Consider the following 20,923-nt stretch of genomic DNA (forward strand, 5'->3'; position numbering starts at 1 on the left):
AGAGGCAGAGCAAGCTGTCCTGGGAAGACAGGCTGTTAGAACAGGCTGGCTGGGGGCTGGAGGTGGGTTCAGAGGTTGGGCACCTTCATAGATGTGCCTGGGGGCTGAGGGCTGGGTTCATATCGTGAGCTAAGCACATGAAACAAACACAAACAAACCCAGCACTTGGTGTGCTCCATGCGTGTGTGTACTCTAGGGACCTGGGTCAGGCATCGGGAGGGGCATGGGGAACCAGTCCAGGTTGCTCATGGCCCTGACCTTCTGGAGCACTCTAGTGCTGTGGGTGGAGGTGGATGGGCTGCTCCCGAAGGCTGCTGTGATCCCAGCCCAGGTAGGTCTGGGCAGTGAGCAGACTCTGTCCCCAGGGCCAGGTCAGGGGTGTGGACCTGCTCCACGAACTGGGAAGGGCCTTGCTCCCACATCTGAGGCTTAGGGGGTGGTGGACACTCCTTAGCAGAGCTCTGCTGGAGCAGCGTCTGCAGCCTGATGACCTGCACCCTCCCTGTCCCCTCAGCGTACCCTGTTAGGTGCCTGCTGCCCAGTGCCCACGGCTCCTGCACGGACTGGGCTGCCCGCTGGTACTTCATCCCCTCAGTGGGCCAGTGTAACCGCTTTTGGTATGGTGGGTGCCACGGCAATGGCAATAACTTTGCCTCCGAAGAGGAGTGTGTGAGCAGCTGCCGGGGACCTCAGCAGGAGCCCCGCAGCCCCAAGCCCGGGGCCTCTGGCCAGAGCACCCATGGAGACGGTGGTGGCAGCCGTCCTGGAGGCCAGCAAGAGGCGGGCTGGCACAGGATGGGGGCCACAGTCCAGACGAAGCCTTTGCCTTCTGGTGGCCTCTGGTGGCGAGATGGAGAGCCTGGGCCTGGAGAGGAGGGCCACACCTGGGCCTTTGGAGAGAGGCCCCAGGGCCGGGAGCTTGGGCCCAGTGCCCCTGGACTGGGTGGAGATGCCAGGAGGCCAGCGCCACCCTCCCACAGCTCTTCCTACAGGTGAGGCCTGCCTTCCCCAGGTGGGGGGCTAGGGACCTGGGCCCCAGGCTGCGCCCATTGGAGCTCAAACCCTGAGTTCCGTAGGTCCTCCCTTCCCACCCCTAACCTCAAATTCTCCAAACGGTCGTGACTGGAGGGCCTTCGCCAATAGATGGTGGGTGCCTAGATTCCTGGTCAGATCTTGCCAAGACACCCCGGGGCCTGTCTAGTTGGAAAAGCTTGCAGGCTTCATGACCTTTGGCAAGTCATCCAACTTCTCCAAGCCTCAGTTTCTTGACCTGCAAGATGGTGATAGTCTCTCTTAAATGTAGTGTGGGTTCCACACGGTCTTGGGACTGTGTCCTATTAATGAGAGTTTGGGGGAGAGTATAAACAGATAGATAAAACTTGAAAATTCCAAAGGGATCGAGCAGTGGGTTAGTGGTTTTGAGGTAGCTACGTCTGAGGACATGGTGGGGCACTAGGGTGGGGGAGTGAATTCCTGAGGCTGCAGGCTCTGAAGCTGGGCCTCCCGGGGGACCCTCTGACACCAAAAGTGCCTGAGGCTGGATGGGCGCTGAGCTCTCTGTGGTTGGACACCAATGAAGAGAGTCCCTGGTCCTGGCGCTCATGCTGTTAGTGCAGGTCCTCACCCCCACTTCCCAGGATCAGCTTGGCAGGCTCGGAGCCCGCCTTGGTGCAAGCGGCCCTGGGGCACTTGGTGCGGCTCTTCTGCCGAGATGACACCTCCCCGGAGCCCCATGCCAGGTGGCAGAAAGATGGGCGGCCCGTCTTCTCTGACAGGTGATCTCCCCTGGGATGGGAGGGTGCAGACAGGGTTATAGCTCCCTCTGGTAGGAGCACTGGGGCCTGAGGGGGGTCTGGGCTCACTGTTCTCCTCATTCAGGCACAAGCTGCAGCCTGATGGCTCCCTGGTCATCAGTCCCCTGCGGGCAGAGGATGCTGGCACCTACAGCTGTGGCAGCAGCAGGTCAGGCCGTGACTCTCAGAGGATCCAGCTTCGTGTCACAGGTCTCCGTCCCCACCCCACGCCCAGCGGGTTGTCATGGCCCCAGGTGGGAGGCGCTGGCTGGGAGGGCCTGAGCCAGGGTGCCCCCACACTGGAGGGGGCCATCCTGCTGGCAGGGACCATGTGCTTCAGTTGGGCTGAAGTGGAGGTCTTCCCCCTTGTGACCCTCATTTTTCCACATGTCCCTGGCCAGCCTTGTGGCCCACCCTTCCTTCTGCCACATTCGCCCCACAGCTCACCCCTTCTCCTGGCCTCATGACAGGGGGTGACGTGGCCGTGCTGTCTGAGGCTGAGCCAAGGCACTTCCCTCAGACCAGGGACCCAGCCCAGGGCCACAGTCCTCGGGACTCCAGCCTAGTGGGGAACGCGGGGGGCCTGGGGGCTGTCTCCTCCTTGCAGATTCGGCCCACGACCAGGTAACAGTGCAGCAATGCCATCCTGCCCTCAGCCTACCCCACCGGAGGGCCCGGGCCCATGGGGGGTCTCAGTGGTGAAAGGAAGGGAGAGTGGTGGGTGGTCACAGGGCTCTGCTGGGCGAGGACTAGAGAGGAGGAAGAGGAGCCCTCTTCCCTTCCCCAAACAGTTGGGACTGACTCATGGCCCAGGACACAGGAGCTGAGGGAAGGGACGCACAGCAGGAGCTGGAGAGCCTGAGATGGCCTTGATGGGAGTTCAGAGGGGTTGCAGAGGGCTGGAGGGGCCCAAGTCAGAGTCTTGTGCAGGGCAGATGTGCAAGATCTCAAAGCAGGTGTCGAAACAGATGTGCAGGGCGGGGAGGGCACAGTCAAGATGCTGAGTTGGTGGTTGGGGGTGGGGAAGGTGACAAAGCTGGAGGTGTCTTTTAGACTGCCCCAGGTGATTATGGGTGGCGTCTGGACCAGCACAGAGCAGCTCTCTTAGGAAGCTGAATGTGGCTGGAGAGGGAGAAGGGGGCCAGGGGCTTGTGAGACAGAGTCCCCCTCTCATGGCTGTGGGGTGCTTGTTCTGCAGACTGCTTCTGGACAGGAACCAGCCTAGGGTCGTGGATGCCCATCCAGGCCAGCAGATCTGGTTGACCTGTCGTGCTGAGGGCTTCCCACCGCCAGCCATTGAGTGGCAAAGAGATGGGCAGCCTCTCTCTTCCCCCAGGTTTGTTCAGCTCCTCTCTTCCTTTCCTGTCCCACCTTAAGCCCCTGACCCTGTACAGGCCTCAGGGGAGGGAGCCGCCAGGTGCCACCTCTGGTCAGTCCTGAGCAGGACTCCAGGGCTCTTGAGAGATGATACTGCTGGGGGTAGGGCTCCTTGGGCAGACCAACATTTGGGTCTCTGGGTCTTTCCACTGTGGTTAGTGGACAGAAGTAACAGGCCAGCTAAGGAGAGGTGATGGCCGAGGGACAAAATGGAGGCAGACCCATTTCTGGCTGTAACCGTAACAGCTAACATGTATCGTGCCCATTATGAGAATGAGACTTGTTCTCTATCATACAATCTTCAGAAGAGCCACGTTGAGGTAGGTGCTATTTTATCCCCATTTTACGCACAGGAGCTTAACATGCCACACAGCTCCTAAGTGGCAGGACCAAGATTTGAGTCTACTGAATGAGTAGAGCAAGGACTAGAAACCCAAACCAGAATCAGAATTATTTTGTATTTGGAGACTTGAAATGGTCCTAAAAGTCAGGCACCTTCAGGTGAACGAGAGAGCCAGCAGCTGGAGGGCCTTAAGGCCTAAGGTTAGATGGCCCTTTGCTCAGGGGGCCACTCAGACCTTTACCGAGGAAAGGAAGATCCCCCTGGAATGGAGCTACCTGACTGTGCTTTGTCCCTAGACATGAGCTGCAGCCTGATGGCTCTCTGGTCATCAACCACGTGGCTGTGGAAGATGGCGGCTTCTACGCCTGTGTCGCTTTCAACGGGCAGGACCGAGACCAGAGATGGGTCCAGCTCAGAGTTCTGGGTGAGGTGGCAATCCTGAGGGAGGGTGACACAAGTGGGGCAGGACTGGTGTGGTGGCTGACCGTGCCTCCTCCTTGGCTTAGGGGAGCTGGCCATCACAGAGCTGCCCTCTGCTATGCTGGTGCCAGAGGGTGACACGGCCAGGCTGTTGTGCGTGGTGACAGGAGAAAGTGTCAACATTAGGTGGTCCAGGTAAGGCTCTATTCCAGGCAGGCCTGGCCTTCAGAGGCTGTACAGTTTGGAGAAGACACCTTTCTGCAGCGATACTGCTGTCACCACTGCCCCGGGCTTCATTCTTCAACTCCTACCTGCAGGCCTGGCTGTGGCACCCCCTTTCCTACACCGTGGGGCCCCACAGGACTGCTCTCTTTCTGTTGGCTGGGCTACACCAGGGTCTCTCAACCTCAGCACTGCTGACATTTCAGACCTGGTAATTTTTGGTTGTTGGGGCAGTTCTGTTTATTGTAGGATTTCAGTAGCATCCAGGCCATGGACCCACTGGATGCTAGTAGCACTTCCTCCCAAGTCATGATAGTTGACAATGTCTGGACACCAGGGTTGAGAACCACTGGGCTATACTCAGCTGTGGGGACTTCAGTATTGTTTCAGACAGCTGTTCTTTTATTCATTCATTCATTCATTTTTTCTGTAAACTCTTTTAGCCCCTTCCTCCTTGCAGTGTGTCAGGAATAGCCTAGGCTCTGGGGATCTTGGGGTAATCTGAGCACCCCAGATAATCCCCAGGCAGATGGCCCAGTGTCCCCTGAGTTCCAGAGGTTTGCCCTCAGTGCTATGTATACACAGAGCACTGAGGCTGACTCCTATCTGGGGGGGATCAAGGAAGGGGTGGCCATGGAGGTGACTTTGGTTGAGCCTTAACGGCTGAGGAGGGGAAGGATGTTCTTGATCAAGTGTCAAAGGTGAGAATTGGAGAGACGATATCAGGATAGGAAGGGGACTGCACACAGGAGGGAGGCAGGGAGCCTCTGTAGGCTGTTCTTGGTGCAGGCCTGCCCTGATCAGGTCGGGCCTCTGACTATCCTTTTGGGCTTCTATCTTCAATTTTGCTTCTCCTTGATCTTACCAGCAGCAGACATGCTCAGGACCTCCCGCTTTCAAAGTGTAACGTAAAAGATACCCTCCTCTGACCCTGTGTTTCCCTGCAGAGCTTGGCCTCATCTGGAGTCTCCCCCTCACAGTGCAGCTGTTTATACTGGTTGTCTCCACCTGTTCACCCTTGCTCACAGCTCAGCCCTCGCCCAGGGGCTCACATCCATGCACCACTCCAGGGATACTGCCCTGTTCCTAAATGTTCTGGACATATCTCAGTCCCCACATGACCTGAGGTGTTCTTCTCCGGACCATCTGTTACCTCCTGACATGCTCCCTCCGCTTGGCTCCAGGACACTAGTGTCTTCTGGTGTTCTTCCTTCTCTGGCTGCTGCTTCTGTTTTCCTGGCTGGTTTACCTTTCCACACCAATATCTCGGAGGCAGATGCACCTCAGGGTCTGTCCTTAGTCCTTGGCTTGTCTAACTTCACCTTGGGCAACCTTGTTGACACGTGGTTTCAAGGCCACCCAGTGCTGATGGACCATCTGGGTCCAGACCTCAAATCCCATGCCTCATGGGCAGAATGCCAAATGGTGGAAAAGAGCATTCATTGTTGACTCATCTCTGTGCCCTGGATCTCCCCATGGTAGAGGGGCACCACAGTTATCCAGCAACCCTGGGTAACCTCTGCGGTCCTTCATTGCTTCTCCTTCACCTTGAACATCTGCCCCTCACCCACATGCGCACTTCTGCATGAGCCACTTGTCCTAGCCCAGCCCCAGTCATTCAAGGGCAGAAGCTCTATCAGTCCTGCTTAGCTCACACCCCTCCCCTCCCCCCAGGGTCCAGTCCAAACGCCTGTTGAGGCCGTGTCCACTTCCCTCCCTGCTCTGACCAGGGCCTGCCTTCCAGCTTCCGAGTCCCCTGGTCCTGCTGTTTGCTGGCCAGTTGCTCCTCCTCATCCTCAAGTCAGGTCTCAGCTCGGTCTTCTTCAGGGAAGGTGCCCCTAAACACCTGTGCCCTACCCTAGTACTTTCAAGGCAGGGAGCGCGTGTGTCACATGCCCAGCACAGGGCCCAGCACTGCACAGCTGCTGGAAAGCCTGTGTTGATAAAAAAAAAAAAAAAAAAAAAAGCGGGGCTTCCCATGTGGGTAAGAGGCAAATTCACAGTAACTTAGACCAGTGTGCTCAGTTGGAGTGAGTTCCCTCTACTTTTGAGTTATTTTGCTCCGATGGTGTTCTTTTTGGCACCGTGGCCATCTCTTTCTTGAAGTGATGGTCCTCTGTCCACGATTACCTCCTCCCTTTGCCTCTGGGCCTTGAAGCACTGGGTGAGGCAGCATGGCCTCCTAGGGCCTCAAGCCTGGAGGCTGTGGATGGCTCTCCCGGTGTCCTCTCCCTTCCAGGAACGGGCTGCCGGTGCGCGCTGACGGGCATCGCGTCCACCAGTCCCCAGATGGCACACTGCTGATCCACAACCTGCAGCCCAAAGACGAGGGCTCCTACACGTGCAGTGCCTACCGCGGAAGCCAGGCAGTCAGCCGCAGCACCGAGGTGAAGGTGGGCCCGCCGGGTAAGAGGCCCACCCCAGGGATTCACTTGTCCTGAGAGCCGGCTTTGTGCTGCACGTGTCTGAGCGACTCTCATATGAGTCCTGGCTTACTCTGCCGGTTCCTGGTAGTGTCACCTGTGGCAAGGGACTCTCCTGAGCCTCCCTCTCCTCACATGTACAGAGGGCTATTCCACCGCCCGGGAGGGCTGCAGTGAGGATGAGGGAAATAGTGCGGATAATGGGCATCTGCTAATAGCTTTAATAGATGACATTAAGTATCATTTAGACTTACTGATCTTGAGAAATAGGATATATAACACTTAAGACAGACCATTAATTCCGTCCGTTCTACTTAGGGTGGCAAAAAGTCGTCCTATGATTGAAAAGTGGCTTCATGGCCCTTTGACCATATAACCCAGAAAGGGAAAGGCAAGGACTAGTATCGTCATCTTACAAACTAGATAGATATCCAGAGACCTTATGTGATGCTTCCACAAGTCACACGGCAAGTTAGTGGCCAACGTGGAACTACAACCTAGTCCTCATATTTGTTTTCCCTAAACGACCACACTGTAACTGGGCAGAATTTTACCTGCATTATTCAGTAGTTTGAGATTTTAGTTTTATATTCTCCAGCTCTTGCTCTGAGTTACATTCCAATGAACCCTAAGTACCATATCATAAGAGAGTTTCATACCACTAAGGAAAACATGCTGTTAAAGAAACAGTGCTAAGAGACCATCAATTCAGATGCAGTCTAATCTGAGAGTTGTTAAAGTGTGAAAATAAGTGCATCTCAGAATTGAGGAGATGGATTCATAAGAGCTCCATATTCAAATGAGCCAGAGGGAAGCGGGGAGAGGAAGCTCAGCCCTGTGCCCAGCCTGCCCTCCACATGTCCTTGGTCTGGGTTCACTGACTGCCTGAATAGCAGGGCAGTGCCCCAGGCTGAGCAGCCAGTTCTCAGGAGGCCTCAAAAAGGCTTGGGGGTAAGGTGTCAGGGCTGCAGCACTGCACCAAGAGTGTTGTCACAGCAAGGGCTCTGGGGCCTGGCTGCCTCCTGTCTGCCGTGCTGAAGGTGGGAACTGGCCAGTGCTAGAGGATGAAGGTCTGTGGCAGATAAGACTGAAGTAGGCTTCGGGTTTGTGAGCTCCTTAGGACAGCCACTGGGATTTGAGTCCTCAGGCCCCCAGCTCAGTGCCTGGCATTAGTAGGTGCTCAGGCTTAGTGACTGAGTGCATGAAGGCATTACCTTGGCAAAAACACTATACTGCGGGGGCCATTTCTCACTGCTACTGAGCCCAGCATACTGATCTCTTGACTACATACCAACCTTGTACATTTGTACAAGACTCAAGATAGACCAGGATGCAGGTTTGTGTGAGAAAGAGAGCTATGAGAAGAGCCAAGTGTTCATGTTTGCGATTAGTTGTAGACCTGTCTACAGGAGAAGCCAAATTATAACCAGAAAGTCGTTTGATGGCAAAGTCTGGTGGGGCTCGTGCTGATGTGTGGTTGTAAGTGAAATGGTCGGGCATGACCTGCCTCCCAGACAGGACAGGAACGGTCAGAGTCAGGCTCCTGGGCTCTGCTGGAAGAGTGTTGCTAATCTTAGATATTTTGGGGGCAACTTTCAGGCTTAGAAGCTGTCCTTCGCCTCTTTGGATTCATTCTGTTGACTAGGCTGCACACTTCTGCTCTCACCTATTTATGCTTTTTGTAGTGTCTCATTGCATGAGGCTGCCTCATGCCTCACTCTACCCTATTTATGGTCTGGTCGTATACTGGAATTAATGTTAGCATCAGGGTAGGGGGTCTTGACCTAGTCTTGCTCTGGTGTATGGGGCATACTTCCTTTGAGGACTTCTCAACCTTCTTGCCTAAAACACTGGGGTGACAAACAGAAAACACTGTAAGGATAAAACATAGAGCATCACTCACTTCTTTGAAAGAAAGGGAAAGAGGCTATGGGGCAAAACACAGTTAAGCATTCAAATTTTAGCCACGGTTACCGTGTGCCCAAGGTGCTATTACTATTTCCATTTCAGATGAGGACACACAGGTGGAGAGCTTAAGTAACTTGCCCAGAGTCACCCACCTGGAGAAGAGGAGAGCCAGGAGGTGCTCAGGCATTCTGGCTCCAGAGCGGGTGTGCTCAGCCACCATGCTGGGCCCCTAACCTCTGGGCCCTGTGATAGGCCCTGGGGCTGCAACAGCTCAGAGAAAGTTGATACCAAAGTTACAGATTTTTTAAAACACTATGCACAAATGGCTTGCTATTTATGTAAATGTAGGTACAGTTGACGCTTGAGCAACACAGGGATTGGGGTGCCAACACTCTGTGCAGTCAAAAATCGGTATATAACTTTGACTCTCCAAAAATGTTACTAAAAGCCTGTTGATCAAAGCCTTACTGATAACACATTGTATATGTATTATATACTGTATTATATGTATTATATACTGTATTCTTACAACAAAGAAAGAGAAAATGTTAAGAAAATAATATAGTAATTAGTGAAAAAAAATCACATTGGACCCACATAGTTCAAACCCAAGTTGTTCAAGGGTTAGCTGTTGTTAGTACTTTCATTATACTGACACACCAAAAGTCATTCACTACTCAGATATAGTCTTTTAGTTGTATTTTTGGGAGGAAGCAAGGGGAAAGATAAAGATTAAGCCTATGAGGTCTGACTTTAGGGAAGGTATCACTCTGGCTTAAGCCAAGAGCCCCTTCCATAAGGGAAAGGGAGGTTAACTAGGTAAGGCCACATCAGTCCTATGAGGAAGCAGAATGAAAAACAGGGATTTTCTTTAATGTTTTTTTTTGTTTTTTGTTTTAATAGTCCTGTTTATTTTTAAAGTAATCTCCATGCCTAACATGGGGCTGGAACTCACGACTCCAGGATAGAGAGTCGCATGCTGTACCAAATGAGCCAGCCAGGCACTCTTTTTTTTTTTTTTTTTTAAATAATCTCTATGCCCAATGTGAGGCTCAAACTCCTAAGCCAGCCAGGTGCCCTTCTCACAGAAGCTCCTGGCACATTTAGGGGCAGGGGGTGGCAACTAGAATTTTTGTGCTCAGTGCAGTATCAGAGCCATAGCTTGCAAAGCTGTTCTAATCACTTTGCCTAATACTTGCTCTCTCGGGGGGAGGGGGGAGAATGGGGAGGTAAGTGGGAAGATTGGGAATGAAGCGACTGACATACACTGGGGCTACTAAAGGCACAAAACATTAAATCAGCAATGAGAGAGACAGGACAGCTCTTGCCAACTCAGAATTTTACTTAGGATTGATCCTACTCCCTTCCCAGTCCAGGGTCTACGGCAGCTGTCATTCAGCTCCTCAGGTCACAACTGCAAGGGTAGGAGTTAACTTCAAGAGGTTTAATTATCGGGTCATCGCTATTTGGGAGTCTGCACTGGGCTGAGGTTGCAGGACAACCAGAGCAGCACTATGTGCCTACATGAGGCCCACGCCAGGGCACGGGGAGGCACTGTACACACAGGCGTTAAAAGGTTCCAGAATAACTGTGCTTTTTGGGAATCTAGCAGTTCTAGTGCTGCTTTCCTTTAAGGCAAAGAAAGAGTCGGTGGGACTTTTCAGCAGACACAGGTCTCTTAACCACTCTCTCTCTCCCTGGTTGTCTTGCAGCACTGGCCGCCCAGCCCAGGGACCTCAGCAGGGAGTGTATCGATCAGCCCGAGCTGGCCAACTGTGATCTAATCCTGCAGGCCCAGCTCTGTGGCAATGAGTATTACTCCAGCTTCTGCTGCGCTAGCTGCTCCCGCTCCCAGCCTCCCGCTCAGCCTGTCTGGCAGCAAGGATGAAGGCTAGCTCCAGCCCCAGCCCCGAAGCAGCTCTTAGGCTGCAGTCTCTGGCTGGCAAAGGGAGCGGTCTTCTAGGGAATGGGCTCTCTCAGCCTCTGACCTCCTCACCCCCTGCCCTGCAGCGCTGCACCTCAGAAACGGCCAGCACCCGCCCCTCGCTTCCAATACCACAGGCAGCAGTCAAGAGGAGTCTGGATAAGGATGTCCTTTACTTTATGGCTTCCCTCTATCATTTCTGTTATACAGGATCAATTCACTGGGTTCTAAAGTAAGCTACCAGGGTTCTCACTTCATATAAAGCTGGGTGGAGAGATGTAATGGGTTCAAAGTTAACACCTATCTCACACGGGCACACTAACTCTTGCTGTGTCAGGCAAGTTTTCTTTGCTAGAACTCTCATCTCATCTAGAGTCAAACAGTGGTTCATTACTCTAGTCAACCTCACCCTTCCAGGTAGTGTAGCAACCAGCTTCAACTCTCATCTGCATACACAGTTAACAGCATGGTTGTGAAGGCTCTTGCCAAAGTGGAATATGACACGTAAAAGGCTCAGTACAAGATGTGGGAGGAAGGAGCAGAAGCTGTGTTACTATGTGAACATGACAGAATGGGGCCAGGGGAGTTCCTTACTTTCATCAGAAGCTGGCGCCTGAAGCCCTCCTCCTGAGACTGACCTGCAGAGCCTGGTGGTGAGGACTGCCTCATACCTGCATCAGGCTGACACACCTGCTCTGTACGGTGACCAACTGGGAGCCTCTTCTCCCCAAGCAGGGATCTGTGAAGCAACAGTTTGCTGCCAGATAAAAACCAGACTATTGAAAACAGGCATCAGCAGGACAGGGGACCAATGGAGGGGAAGGCATTGTATTAACAATGAAGTGATTTCAGTTGGAAGAAATCCTTCTCCATCTCTTAGAACCTCCAGTTCCTTGCTGCTGAACAAGAGGCCTGGATTCAATGAGCTTCCAGGTCCCTTTCTACTTTAACCTTCTACACATCCTCCAGTGGACTGGCTGGGCCTAAGCAACAGGCTATTCTGGGACACAGGAAAGACAGGCGTTATAGGGAAAGCTGATTTTTATGACCAACACACTGGCTGGAAAAGAGAAACTGCATCACGGGTGAGCGATACTTCTTGGTCTACCTCTCATTTAACACAGGAAACATGGGTTAGGGGGAGAGGTATTTTTTTTCTTTCCATTTGAAAAATACAGAGGAGCATCCCCTTTCATTTACCATGCTTGGTTTTGCTATACAAACTGGAAACTAAGGGCTATTTTCTTGGACTCCCCAATTCCTTAGTTGCCAACTGGCAACATAATTTAGAAGGTAAGTCTGAGGTTAGCTAGCTCTACTTAAACTAGTCACAGGATAGTGGGCCAAGGTTAGGGGAAAGAGTAAAACTCAATCTAGACCAGTGGTTCTCAACCCTCTTCCATACTGGGAGCTTTTTCTTTAAAAAAAAACAACAAAAAGACTGAGGGGCGCCTGGGTGTCTCAGTTAGTTAGGTGTCCTGCTTTGGCTCAGGTCATGATCTCATGGCTTGTAGGTTCAAGCCCCTCATCAGGCTCTGTGCTGACAGCTCAGAGCCTAGAACCTGGTTCAGACTCTGTGTCTCCCTCTCTCTCTGCCCCTTGCCCACTTACTCTCTCTCAAAAATAAATATATATAAAAAAATACCTGAATGTGGGTCCTCACCTGCCCCCTCCCCACTTTAACTGCTCTGGAGTCTGGAGCAACTGGGCTGGCATGAAGACTTTAAAAGCTTCCCAGGTGATTCTAATATGTATCCAGGGCTGAGAACTCACTGCTTCAGCCAAGGCCTTCTCAGAACGTAAATCTTGTTCCAATGCAGATTCTGATTACTAGGTTGGGGCGGGTCAGGGGTGGGGCTGAGATTCTGTATCTTTACTCCACTCCTAGGTGAAGTCTATGCTCTTGTTCCAGACCACACTTTAAGCAGTAAGGATCTGACATCAAGGATATGCTTAGGACCAACCAAAGCCTAAAGTATAACTACAAATGTGAATTTTAAGAGTAGCCTAATCCTGATGGGCATAATAAAGGGGACTAAGAGGTACAATCTTCCAGTTAGAAGTCACAGAGATGAAAAGTTTAGCATAGAGAACATAGTCAATAATACTGTAATAACATGTACGGTGACATGGTGACCACACTTATGAGCACTGCATAATGTATAGAATTATCAGATCAATATATGCAAATTATATTTCAATAAAAAAAAAATACCAGTCCCAATACAAGGTTTTCTAGCCATCAAACTGGAGTTCAGTAGCAGCAGAATGGAGCAAGAACAGACCAAAAAGAACTAAAACACATTTACTAATAAAGAAAAGGGGAAAGACCAGCCCTTCAGGGGCAAAAGCTTCTACCACGAACATTTATTTTTGTTAAAGCAGATTATAAATTCTCATCAGTACAAATATATATAACTTACATTTGATTGTAAGGCCAACGTTCAAAAGTAAAAATGAGATGGGATCTCACATCGTTACCAGAGGTCAAGTGGCTACAACTGGCAACGGGATGTTCTCTCCACAAGTTGGGGGACCGACTCACACACAGCTATTAAACCAGAATCTCCATCCCCACAAGGCTTGTGGGGACCAAACCTAAAGGACAAAACAAAACTCAACACCCACATGACAAACCAACACAGTAACCTGTGCTCCCGTCCATGGATATGATTAAGTCATTGTCACCTTAGTGTTAAAACAAAAGTAGAGGATTAACATAAGGAAACTGCAGCAGTATATAAAAGAAAATACATAGTCTCTGTAGAGTGTATTCAGACTGATTCCATTAAAATTACATTAGAATTTCATCACAGGTTTAAAACCAGGAGAATACTGCTCTTTCATTTTCTTTAAAACTACCACCTAGGGACTGTATTGGTCATACGCATGATTGTGGCTGCAAGGTGCTACTTACAATGAATGATACCAGGTAAGCTAGGGATCCCATCTGCAACTCCCGACCTTTCCTCTCCCCACGTCAATAGGCATCACTGATAAATCAATCTTATGTACAATTTCTTACAGCTAACCCTTTTACCTTTGGCAAGATTACTTACAACTCATACAACTTTTTAATATTGAGAACTATTTAAAATATTCTAAATGCATAAAAATAAAGATTTTGGCTTTTTTGATATATATTTATAATATTTATTCTTACCCAAAATGGAAGCTCAACTTTACCCCTAAAATATAGCTCTGTTGGGCAGCTGCTGTGCCCTGGGAATTCTGGCAGCAGAGCCTGCCTCTCGTCCCCAGCCCAAGCACAGGCCACCATGTTTTTGATCTCTAAGACAGGCCAGTACTGAGAGGCGACAGGTGAATGGCCTGAAAAGTGAAGGGAGATTGTTCTGCTTCCTGTTGTGTTTTATATTCCAGTAAATGTGCTTTGAATACAGATTCCTGTTGAGATACTTCTGCCTCTCTGTTGCCAGAGATTTTTAAGGGGCTGAGGGAGGAGGAGGGGGACAGAGGGCAACATTTCCTTGACTTCTTTAGCCTAACTGCAAGACAACTCTTCTCTAGGAATGTTTCTTCCATTTTTTTCCAAAATCACCTCTCATAGCACTCTGTACTTGGACATGCTCTTTAGGACCCTTGGGATTAGTGAAAAGTATACTGACTGGGAACACAAAGTTCCTTTTACTTCTTTGACCTCTGCCCCTGCCCTTGCCTGTAAGTATGGACATACATAAGCCATAGAGACTACTTAAAGTTCAATTTCAAATGTCTTCTGTAAGTCACTGGAGAAAGGGTTGGTGGGAGAGGGGTTAGTACGCTGCTTGGACTTGCTTTCTAATGCAGCCCATTGGGCTTCGAAAGGATCCACCGGGCAGGTCCCTGCAGGAACCTCTGTGTGCTTATCTCCTGAGGCCAACCTGCCATCGTCTACACCATTGAAAGCTGCAGAACCGTTGAGGTGCTGAGCAGGAGGCTTAAAGAAGGGACTGGCAGTAGCACTGCTTGTCTCACACTGAGGGAATGTCTGCTGCTTGACCAGGCTGGGAGACTGATGGGGGTGGGCAGCCTGAGGGTGGCCTGCGGTGCCAAACACATTGGCTACCATCTGGGAGGGAGTGATGCCCACCACAGGCACATTAGGGGCTGGATAGGTCATCCCATTGGCCACAGGATAGGACTGGGCAGGGACAAAGGCTGGCGGCAGGGGTGGAACCACACCCACTGGTACGGGCTGAGAGGTGAGGAATGCATTCCCTTGGAAAGGCGGCGCTGGCTGGGTGATGGCAGTGGGTGGAGGAGGCTGGAGAACTGGCTGCAGAGAGGCAGCTGAGGCCTGGGGCTGCTGTGCCCGCACACTCTTGGACACCTCTTCTAACCAGCGGTCAGCCTCAGAGGGAGTGCGTCTGTGACCAGCCTGGAAGAGACCTGGAGATGCAGCACCAGAAGACTGACCCCACTCGGTTCCTGAAACCAAAGAGATGGAGAGAGACAAAAGAATCAGAATCATTAGAGGCTTCTTTCCTTACCTGATAACCTTGGTACCTGAATGATCCTAACATGTGGAACAAGTGTCCCTAATGGAATACTTTGTAGTTCTGGCAGGTGTGAGAAAAGTCTTTATTACCAGCTGAGGAGGTTTTGCTTTAGGACAAAGGAAACCTGTCAGACCATGCTGCTATCTCAGCCACACTGAGGAGCTGCCTAGATAGAGCTCACACCCATGGAACGAAGGCAGCTGGCTGGCATCAGAAACCCCTTCCTATTGCTGTGACTCCTCCATGGTACTGAAACTGGTCTGCACATGCTCTAAAGGGCCTAAGGTGATTCACCTTTAGAATAAATAAAATAAAAAGAAAATAACGAGTGACTTGGTGCTGTACCTTGTGGCCCATGTCTTGCTTCAAGAAACATTATCTTTTAGGTGCACTGCCTTTATTACTATTAAAATTTGTTTTGATTTTATAATTAACAAATGTTCATTACAGAAAAACTAGAAAGTAAAGCAAAGCAAAAAATAAAGCACTTTCTGTAGGCCTGCCATTGTAAGAGGCAAGGTCCCCACCTACCTCCCCTTATTATGGGCATATCCATTTATCTCCAAATCTAGTGGTCAACTCAGGGTAGGGCCCAGGAATCTATATTTTATGAAAGCTCTGTTCTGTTCTGTAGTCCTAGGAACTATCAGTCTAATCTCTTGAGTTCCTCTCCTTCACCATCTTTCCTAATAGTTTATTTCCAGGAGGGAACACACTTTTCCTCAAAGGATTCCTCCCTGGTTCCCACTTGAGAACGGCTGATTTCTGAATCGGCGTCACTTATCTGATCCCAGCATCCTCACCACCATCCATGGCCACCTTACCCGAATGTGTGGCTGCAATTCCCTTGTTAGCAGCATCAGGGGCATGGGCCCAAGGGTTGGTTTCACGCACAGGCATTGCTACGGGTGCTAGAGCAGTTTGGGCTGGCTTAGCAGCAAGCACATGGAAGGCTGAGTCAGTGCCATTAGCTACAATGGGAGCAGACAACATCGATGGAGTTAATTCATGCAGGGTGGATGGGTGACCCTAGGAGTTGGGTCAGGCTGATGTGCGATAACAGTGGAACAGCTAAGACAGAAAAGTTGGTGTAGGGATAACCATGCCATCTTGCAATGGACACACAAACCTTTGGGCAAAGAGGGAATTAGAGGTAATTAAAATAGCTGTACTGGTAAAAAAGTCAAATGACTGTTCTGGGAAAATATGTGAACAGGGAGAGAGGGAATGAAGCCTAGAGAAACAATTTCCAATTAAGAACAGAGCTGCTTTGTCTTATAAGCAGCAAAAATCAATTCTAGGTACAGCTTAGCCTTTGGCATAAGAAAGTACATAAAGCATTTCCTTCTCCTACCACTCTTCCAAAAGAGCAAATTATGCCAACAATAACAATGGGTTAAATATAATGATCCCCTACAATGTGCCAGGCACTATGTTAACAGGACTTTAGCATTCATCATCCTATTTAATTCTCTTAAAAACCCCATAAGGCTGGTATCCTCATACCACAAATGAGAAATCAAATTTGGTATATATTTTCATTTGCTTAATAAATTTTTAGTTTGCAATATATAGAATTCACCTCTATTTTTTGAAGGTTTTTTTTTTTTGGCCTCAGTAATGTTCATAATATCTCAAAGTACTACTATTCTTTCCTGTCTCTTTTTATTAAAATCTCTTAATCGTTGCTCCTTTACTTGAGACATCTATTCCATCAGTTTCTGTTCCTTGGCCCAGCTCTCTCTCATAGTTAGTATGGAGCACAAGCAAGCACCTTCCCCTGCCCTATGCTTCAATCACTCCCTCTAAGATGGGCAACCATTCTTATGGCACTGGTACCACTTAGCCGAGGGCTTATCTTTTTCTTCTTCTTTTTTTTTTTTTAATGTTTTATTTATTTCTAGGAGAGAGAGAGACAGCGTGAGCAGGGGAAGGTCAGAGAGAGAGGGAGTCACAGACTGAAACAGGCTCCAGGCTCTGAGCTGTCAGTCAGCACAGAGCCTGATGCGGGGCTCGAACCCACGAACTGTGAGATCACGACCTAAGCGAAAGTCGGACGCTTAACCGACTAAGCCACCCAGGCGCCCCAGCCCAGGGCTTGTCTTAAAGACTAGCTTCCCATAGACTGGGAGCCCCTTATGGGCAGGGAAACGACTATGTTTTATTAGTTTTGTACATGCCATTGTAAATAGGTACAGAGGTAGTGGATATTCAGGTAACAGGTAATGATATTCAGAAAGACCAGGGTTTAAATCCTGGTTATGCAATTTGGGCAATTTATTCAACCTCTCTGACCCTCATTTTCCTTATCTATATTGCTTACCTCAAAGGGCTGTTGTGGGGATTAAATGAGATGAGAAAATGCATGAGTCCTTACCATGATATAGCAGGCACTGTGCTAATACGTGCTCACTAAATGGTGCCTATTGTTGGTATTATAAATATTTGTTAGATGAAATGAAAAGCCATTTGGTGCACATGATTATAATCAATTTTTTGTTTTTAAAAGAAGACTCTCTGAGTGCTCGCTTCGGCAGCACATATACTAAAAGAAGACTCTCTGAAGGAAAAGTATGTAGTAGCTTCCTCGGCTAGGAAAGGGGTACTGTCTCTAGAGCAAAACTTCTGAGCTCTTTCTCAAAAGAAATTAAAAAATGGATTAAAAGAGATCAAGTTCTAAAAATCTGTAACTTAAGTTATATATAGACTCTTTGCTGACTTCAGGGTCAACACCAACTATTAACTCAGTATCTTGGAAACAACAACTTTTAGTAATTCCTCAATGTCTTTACAAAGGCAAATTTTAGGACACTTGTTATAGAAGATGAAATGAACTAAGGAGCCAAAAGAAGTGCCTTTTTCTTTATGAGCATCTTGTGACAGGACGGAGACAAGGTGAATCCAGGGCTTCTTAACTTTGGCACTATTGATAATAGGGGCCAAAAAATTCCTTGCTGTAAGGGCAGCCATCGTGTGCACTGAAGGATGTTTAGTACCATCCCTAGCCTCTACCCGATGAAAGTAGCAGCCACGTCCTACCAGGTTATGACACCCAAAAATGTCACCAGACAATGAATGCCAAATTTTCCCTGAGAGGGGCAAAATCGCCTCAGGATGAGAACCACTCTGCCAAAGAAGGCATATGCCGGAACCAACTCTGATGACTGCTGCTTCTGGAGAACTGGCTGGACATTCTGACTCTTAACAGGTAAGTGGCAAGTAAGGTAGTGGGTTGGGACTACAGAAGCTCTTAACAGAATGGGATCAAAGACAGAAAGGTACATGCAGTGATGGATGCAGACATTCTAGGAAACAGGAGTGGGAACAAAGCACAAAGACACTGTGAAAAAGAGGGATTAACAAATCTGAGGCATTATCCAACAGGGAAATTAACAGGTCTGGCCAGCTCTTGGGAAGCTCAGGATCCCCACCTGGAGTCAGTGAGCTGTGCCACGGCAGTACTAGCTTCAAAGAGAACAAGCGAGCAGGCTAGGAGGGCACCAACCTTGAAAGGCAGGAGACTGTGGTGCTATCACTGTCACTGGTTTGGTCATTGGGGCAGATGAGAAGGGATCCTCGGCGGGTGTGCTGAAGGCACTGGTGATCTGTGAGCACAGGGAGCTGATACTCTCTGCCTCCCCTTCTACTTCTGGCACTGCAAGGCAAACAGAAAATGGTTCCAGAAAGAAAAACTGAATAATCCTGAAATATAACAGTATGGCACAAGGTGGCATTTATAACACATCGCTTATTTGTGAAAGGAAAAGTGTCAACTGTCAAGTGGGGCTATAAAAGCAGCTTCAAAAATTTGGTATAAAATGTCAACAATTCATGTACTAAGGACTATCTTCCTCCATGCAAATCCTCAGATTTCTTTATTTCCTTTCCTGTGTGAAACTACTGAGAAGTTGGTATTCTTTTTTTGTGTCAGTTAGCTACATTTTTCTGGAAGACATCTGCAACCTGTTTGCCTTCCAACTAGTTCCCAAGGCTGTGATCTGCATAGAGTTCTGGAGCCACTTGGGAGAAGTGTATCAAAAGACGGGTTAAGACCAGGAACACCAGTGGCAGCTCAGTCCTTCTCTCTGTAATAAGCTACAACAATAATATCACTCATTTTTTCCCTCAAAGTAGCAAGTATGCGAATGTGAGAACATGAAAAAGTAAACTGAGATCCAGGACTCTATAGGCTTTGTTCTTAATATTCTCTGGAATACTTTTGTCACGGGGGAAGCTGATAATGTGTGGTGAACCTTTGTTTTACTCAACTATGAAGAGAATAGTTTTTGTTTCCCATCTACTCCAGAAGAAGACTGAAGACAAGGTACTAGAAGCATCTGGAGTTTGTTTTTATAGGAGTTGAGAGCTGGAAAGACCCTCAGTAATCATCCAGTCCAACTGTCGTTTAGGCCTCCTTTCATCCGTCAAAAGAACTTAATGCTCTGGACTTTTTTTTTTTTTAATGTTTTATTTATTTCTTGGAGAGAGAGAGAGAGAGAGCGTGAACAGAGGATGGTCAGAGAGAGAGGGAGTCACAGACTTTGAAACAGGCTCCAGGCTCTGAGCTGGCAGTCAGCACAGAGCCCGACGCAGGGCTCGAACCCACGAACCGCGAGATCATGACCTAAGCGAAAGTCAGACGCTTAACCTACTAAGCCACCCAGGCATCCCCGCTCTGGACTTTTATACCATCACTGGGAGTGTCCTACTAAAACAGTCTTCATCATATTCTGTTATAGGACTGGCTCGACATGTCTCAGAGTGAAGTAAAATAGAGCCCAATAAAAGCACTGACCAGATCTGACACTTTAGCTCCGGATCTTATGATGAGGATAGAGCTACCAGGGCTGGCTCAGCTGTACAGGGGCCACACAAAGGCCTGTGTGGCGGTTCTGAAAGGTAATGAATATATGTGAGCAAGCTCACTGTCTCTGATGAAAAACACATTTTTGATTTAAACAGGAGACCCGTTTCGAGTTTCCTCCGTACAGAGCCAACCAGCCACAAGTACAATGAGCACTTATCCACTTCTTCTAGTACATGTGACGGTAATACTATTTGAATAGATGGGTTTCTAAAGCCTTTTAAATTAATTCTCTGTTGGGTCCCAAATGGTAGAATAAGAATGGAAACTTGAGACCCTTGATGTTTGGAAGCAGGTTGGCTGAGAGGTAGTACACTTCCATCAGAACAAATCACAAACCTTGTAGCTCAGTGTAGGAATTTCCATCAAGGCTCTGATACCTATCTGTTGCAGAGAAATGAAGGATTCACGACACTCTCCATGAACCTTACTTTTCTCCCAATGAGAAATGACACAAGATACCTATAACCATCAACCAGCCTGAGAGAGGGGGGGTGGCTAGTTTGATGGGATTAGTGTCTCCACTGGAAGTGACGATAATGCGTCAGTGCAAAGCACTTATGAGTCAGGAGGACTGCATTACCTGCATTTTTTATGGGGAAATCGGTCTTCCTCTGCATAGTGGAGGGTAACTCATTGATGCGCAGGGATAGCTGGCGTTTAAAGGGTGACATCTTCTGGCTAAGAGCAGGAAATCCTCGGAAAGAGCCTTGGCGAGCAAGCTGTTCAATGGGCGCATGCCGGCGTGGGATGGCATGAGGATTGTTCGTCTCCAGAGAGGCAGTGGCATCCGAAGTGGGAGAGGTGGGAGAGGATGGGGATGGGGCAGTATTGCCAGGAGCCACTGATGAACCAACAACTGTCTTATCTGTTTCAGCTCAAGAAAGTCAAGAGAAAGAGAACCTTAGCAGTCTTCAAATAATTTCAGCTTATACAGCCAAGGAACTCAAAACCTTCTTATGTCCTTCTCCCCATCTCCTTCCCAATGTCTCTTAAAGGACAGGTTACAAGCAGGGCTCAGATATCCTACATTTCAGACAAATCAAAGGTTTAATATCCTATTACATGTCACATGGTGTATCTACTAAGAAACAAATACCAGATCTTTGATTCTCATGCAATGATTCATAACTTAAGATTTTCTTTAAGA

General features: G+C 49.0%; 2 protein-coding genes across 6 annotated transcripts in view; one reads left to right on the forward strand and one right to left on the reverse strand.

Annotated features, from left to right (window-relative positions):
* PAPLN (papilin, proteoglycan like sulfated glycoprotein) overlaps positions 1-11,851 on the forward strand; it is a 34,724-nt gene extending 22,873 nt beyond the window's left edge. For 2 of the 3 annotated variants that reach the window (XM_039219951.1, XM_039219953.1), the window contains 9 exons: positions 515-992; positions 1,638-1,775; positions 1,879-2,003; positions 2,264-2,417; positions 2,992-3,129; positions 3,810-3,937; positions 4,020-4,128; positions 6,395-6,561; positions 10,199-11,851. In XM_039219951.1, the coding sequence (XP_039075882.1) occupies positions 515-992; positions 1,638-1,775; positions 1,879-2,003; positions 2,264-2,417; positions 2,992-3,129; positions 3,810-3,937; positions 4,020-4,128; positions 6,395-6,561; positions 10,199-10,374 (1,613 nt within the window). In that variant the 3' untranslated portion in view covers positions 10,375-11,851. Of the gene's footprint in view, positions 1-514; positions 993-1,637; positions 1,776-1,878; positions 2,004-2,263; positions 2,418-2,991; positions 3,130-3,809; positions 3,938-4,019; positions 4,129-6,394; positions 6,562-10,198 lie in introns of those variants that run through there. The other variant, XR_005525992.1, reaches the window with a different exon arrangement.
* An 896-nt stretch (positions 11,852-12,747) lies between these two features.
* The window catches only part of NUMB (NUMB endocytic adaptor protein), a 41,411-nt gene continuing 33,235 nt past the window's right edge, over positions 12,748-20,923 (reverse strand). Inside the window, exons 5-8 of one of the 3 annotated variants that reach the window (XM_039219947.1) lie at positions 20,357-20,650; positions 18,415-18,564; positions 15,734-15,880; positions 12,748-14,838 (exon numbers count right to left, since the gene is read on the reverse strand). In XM_039219947.1, coding sequence (XP_039075878.1) covers positions 14,123-14,838; positions 15,734-15,880; positions 18,415-18,564; positions 20,357-20,650 — 1,307 coding nt within the window. In that variant the 3' untranslated portion in view covers positions 12,748-14,122. The remainder of the gene's footprint in view (positions 14,839-15,733; positions 15,881-18,414; positions 18,565-20,356; positions 20,651-20,923) is intronic. The other 2 variants (XM_039219946.1, XM_039219948.1) reach the window with 2 other exon arrangements.

The sequence above is a fragment of the Hyaena hyaena genome, unplaced genomic scaffold (genome assembly GCF_003009895.1).
Source record: "Hyaena hyaena isolate Hyena2069 unplaced genomic scaffold, ASM300989v1 scaffold_851, whole genome shotgun sequence".
In the NCBI taxonomy this organism is placed as follows: Eukaryota; Metazoa; Chordata; class Mammalia; order Carnivora; family Hyaenidae; genus Hyaena; species Hyaena hyaena.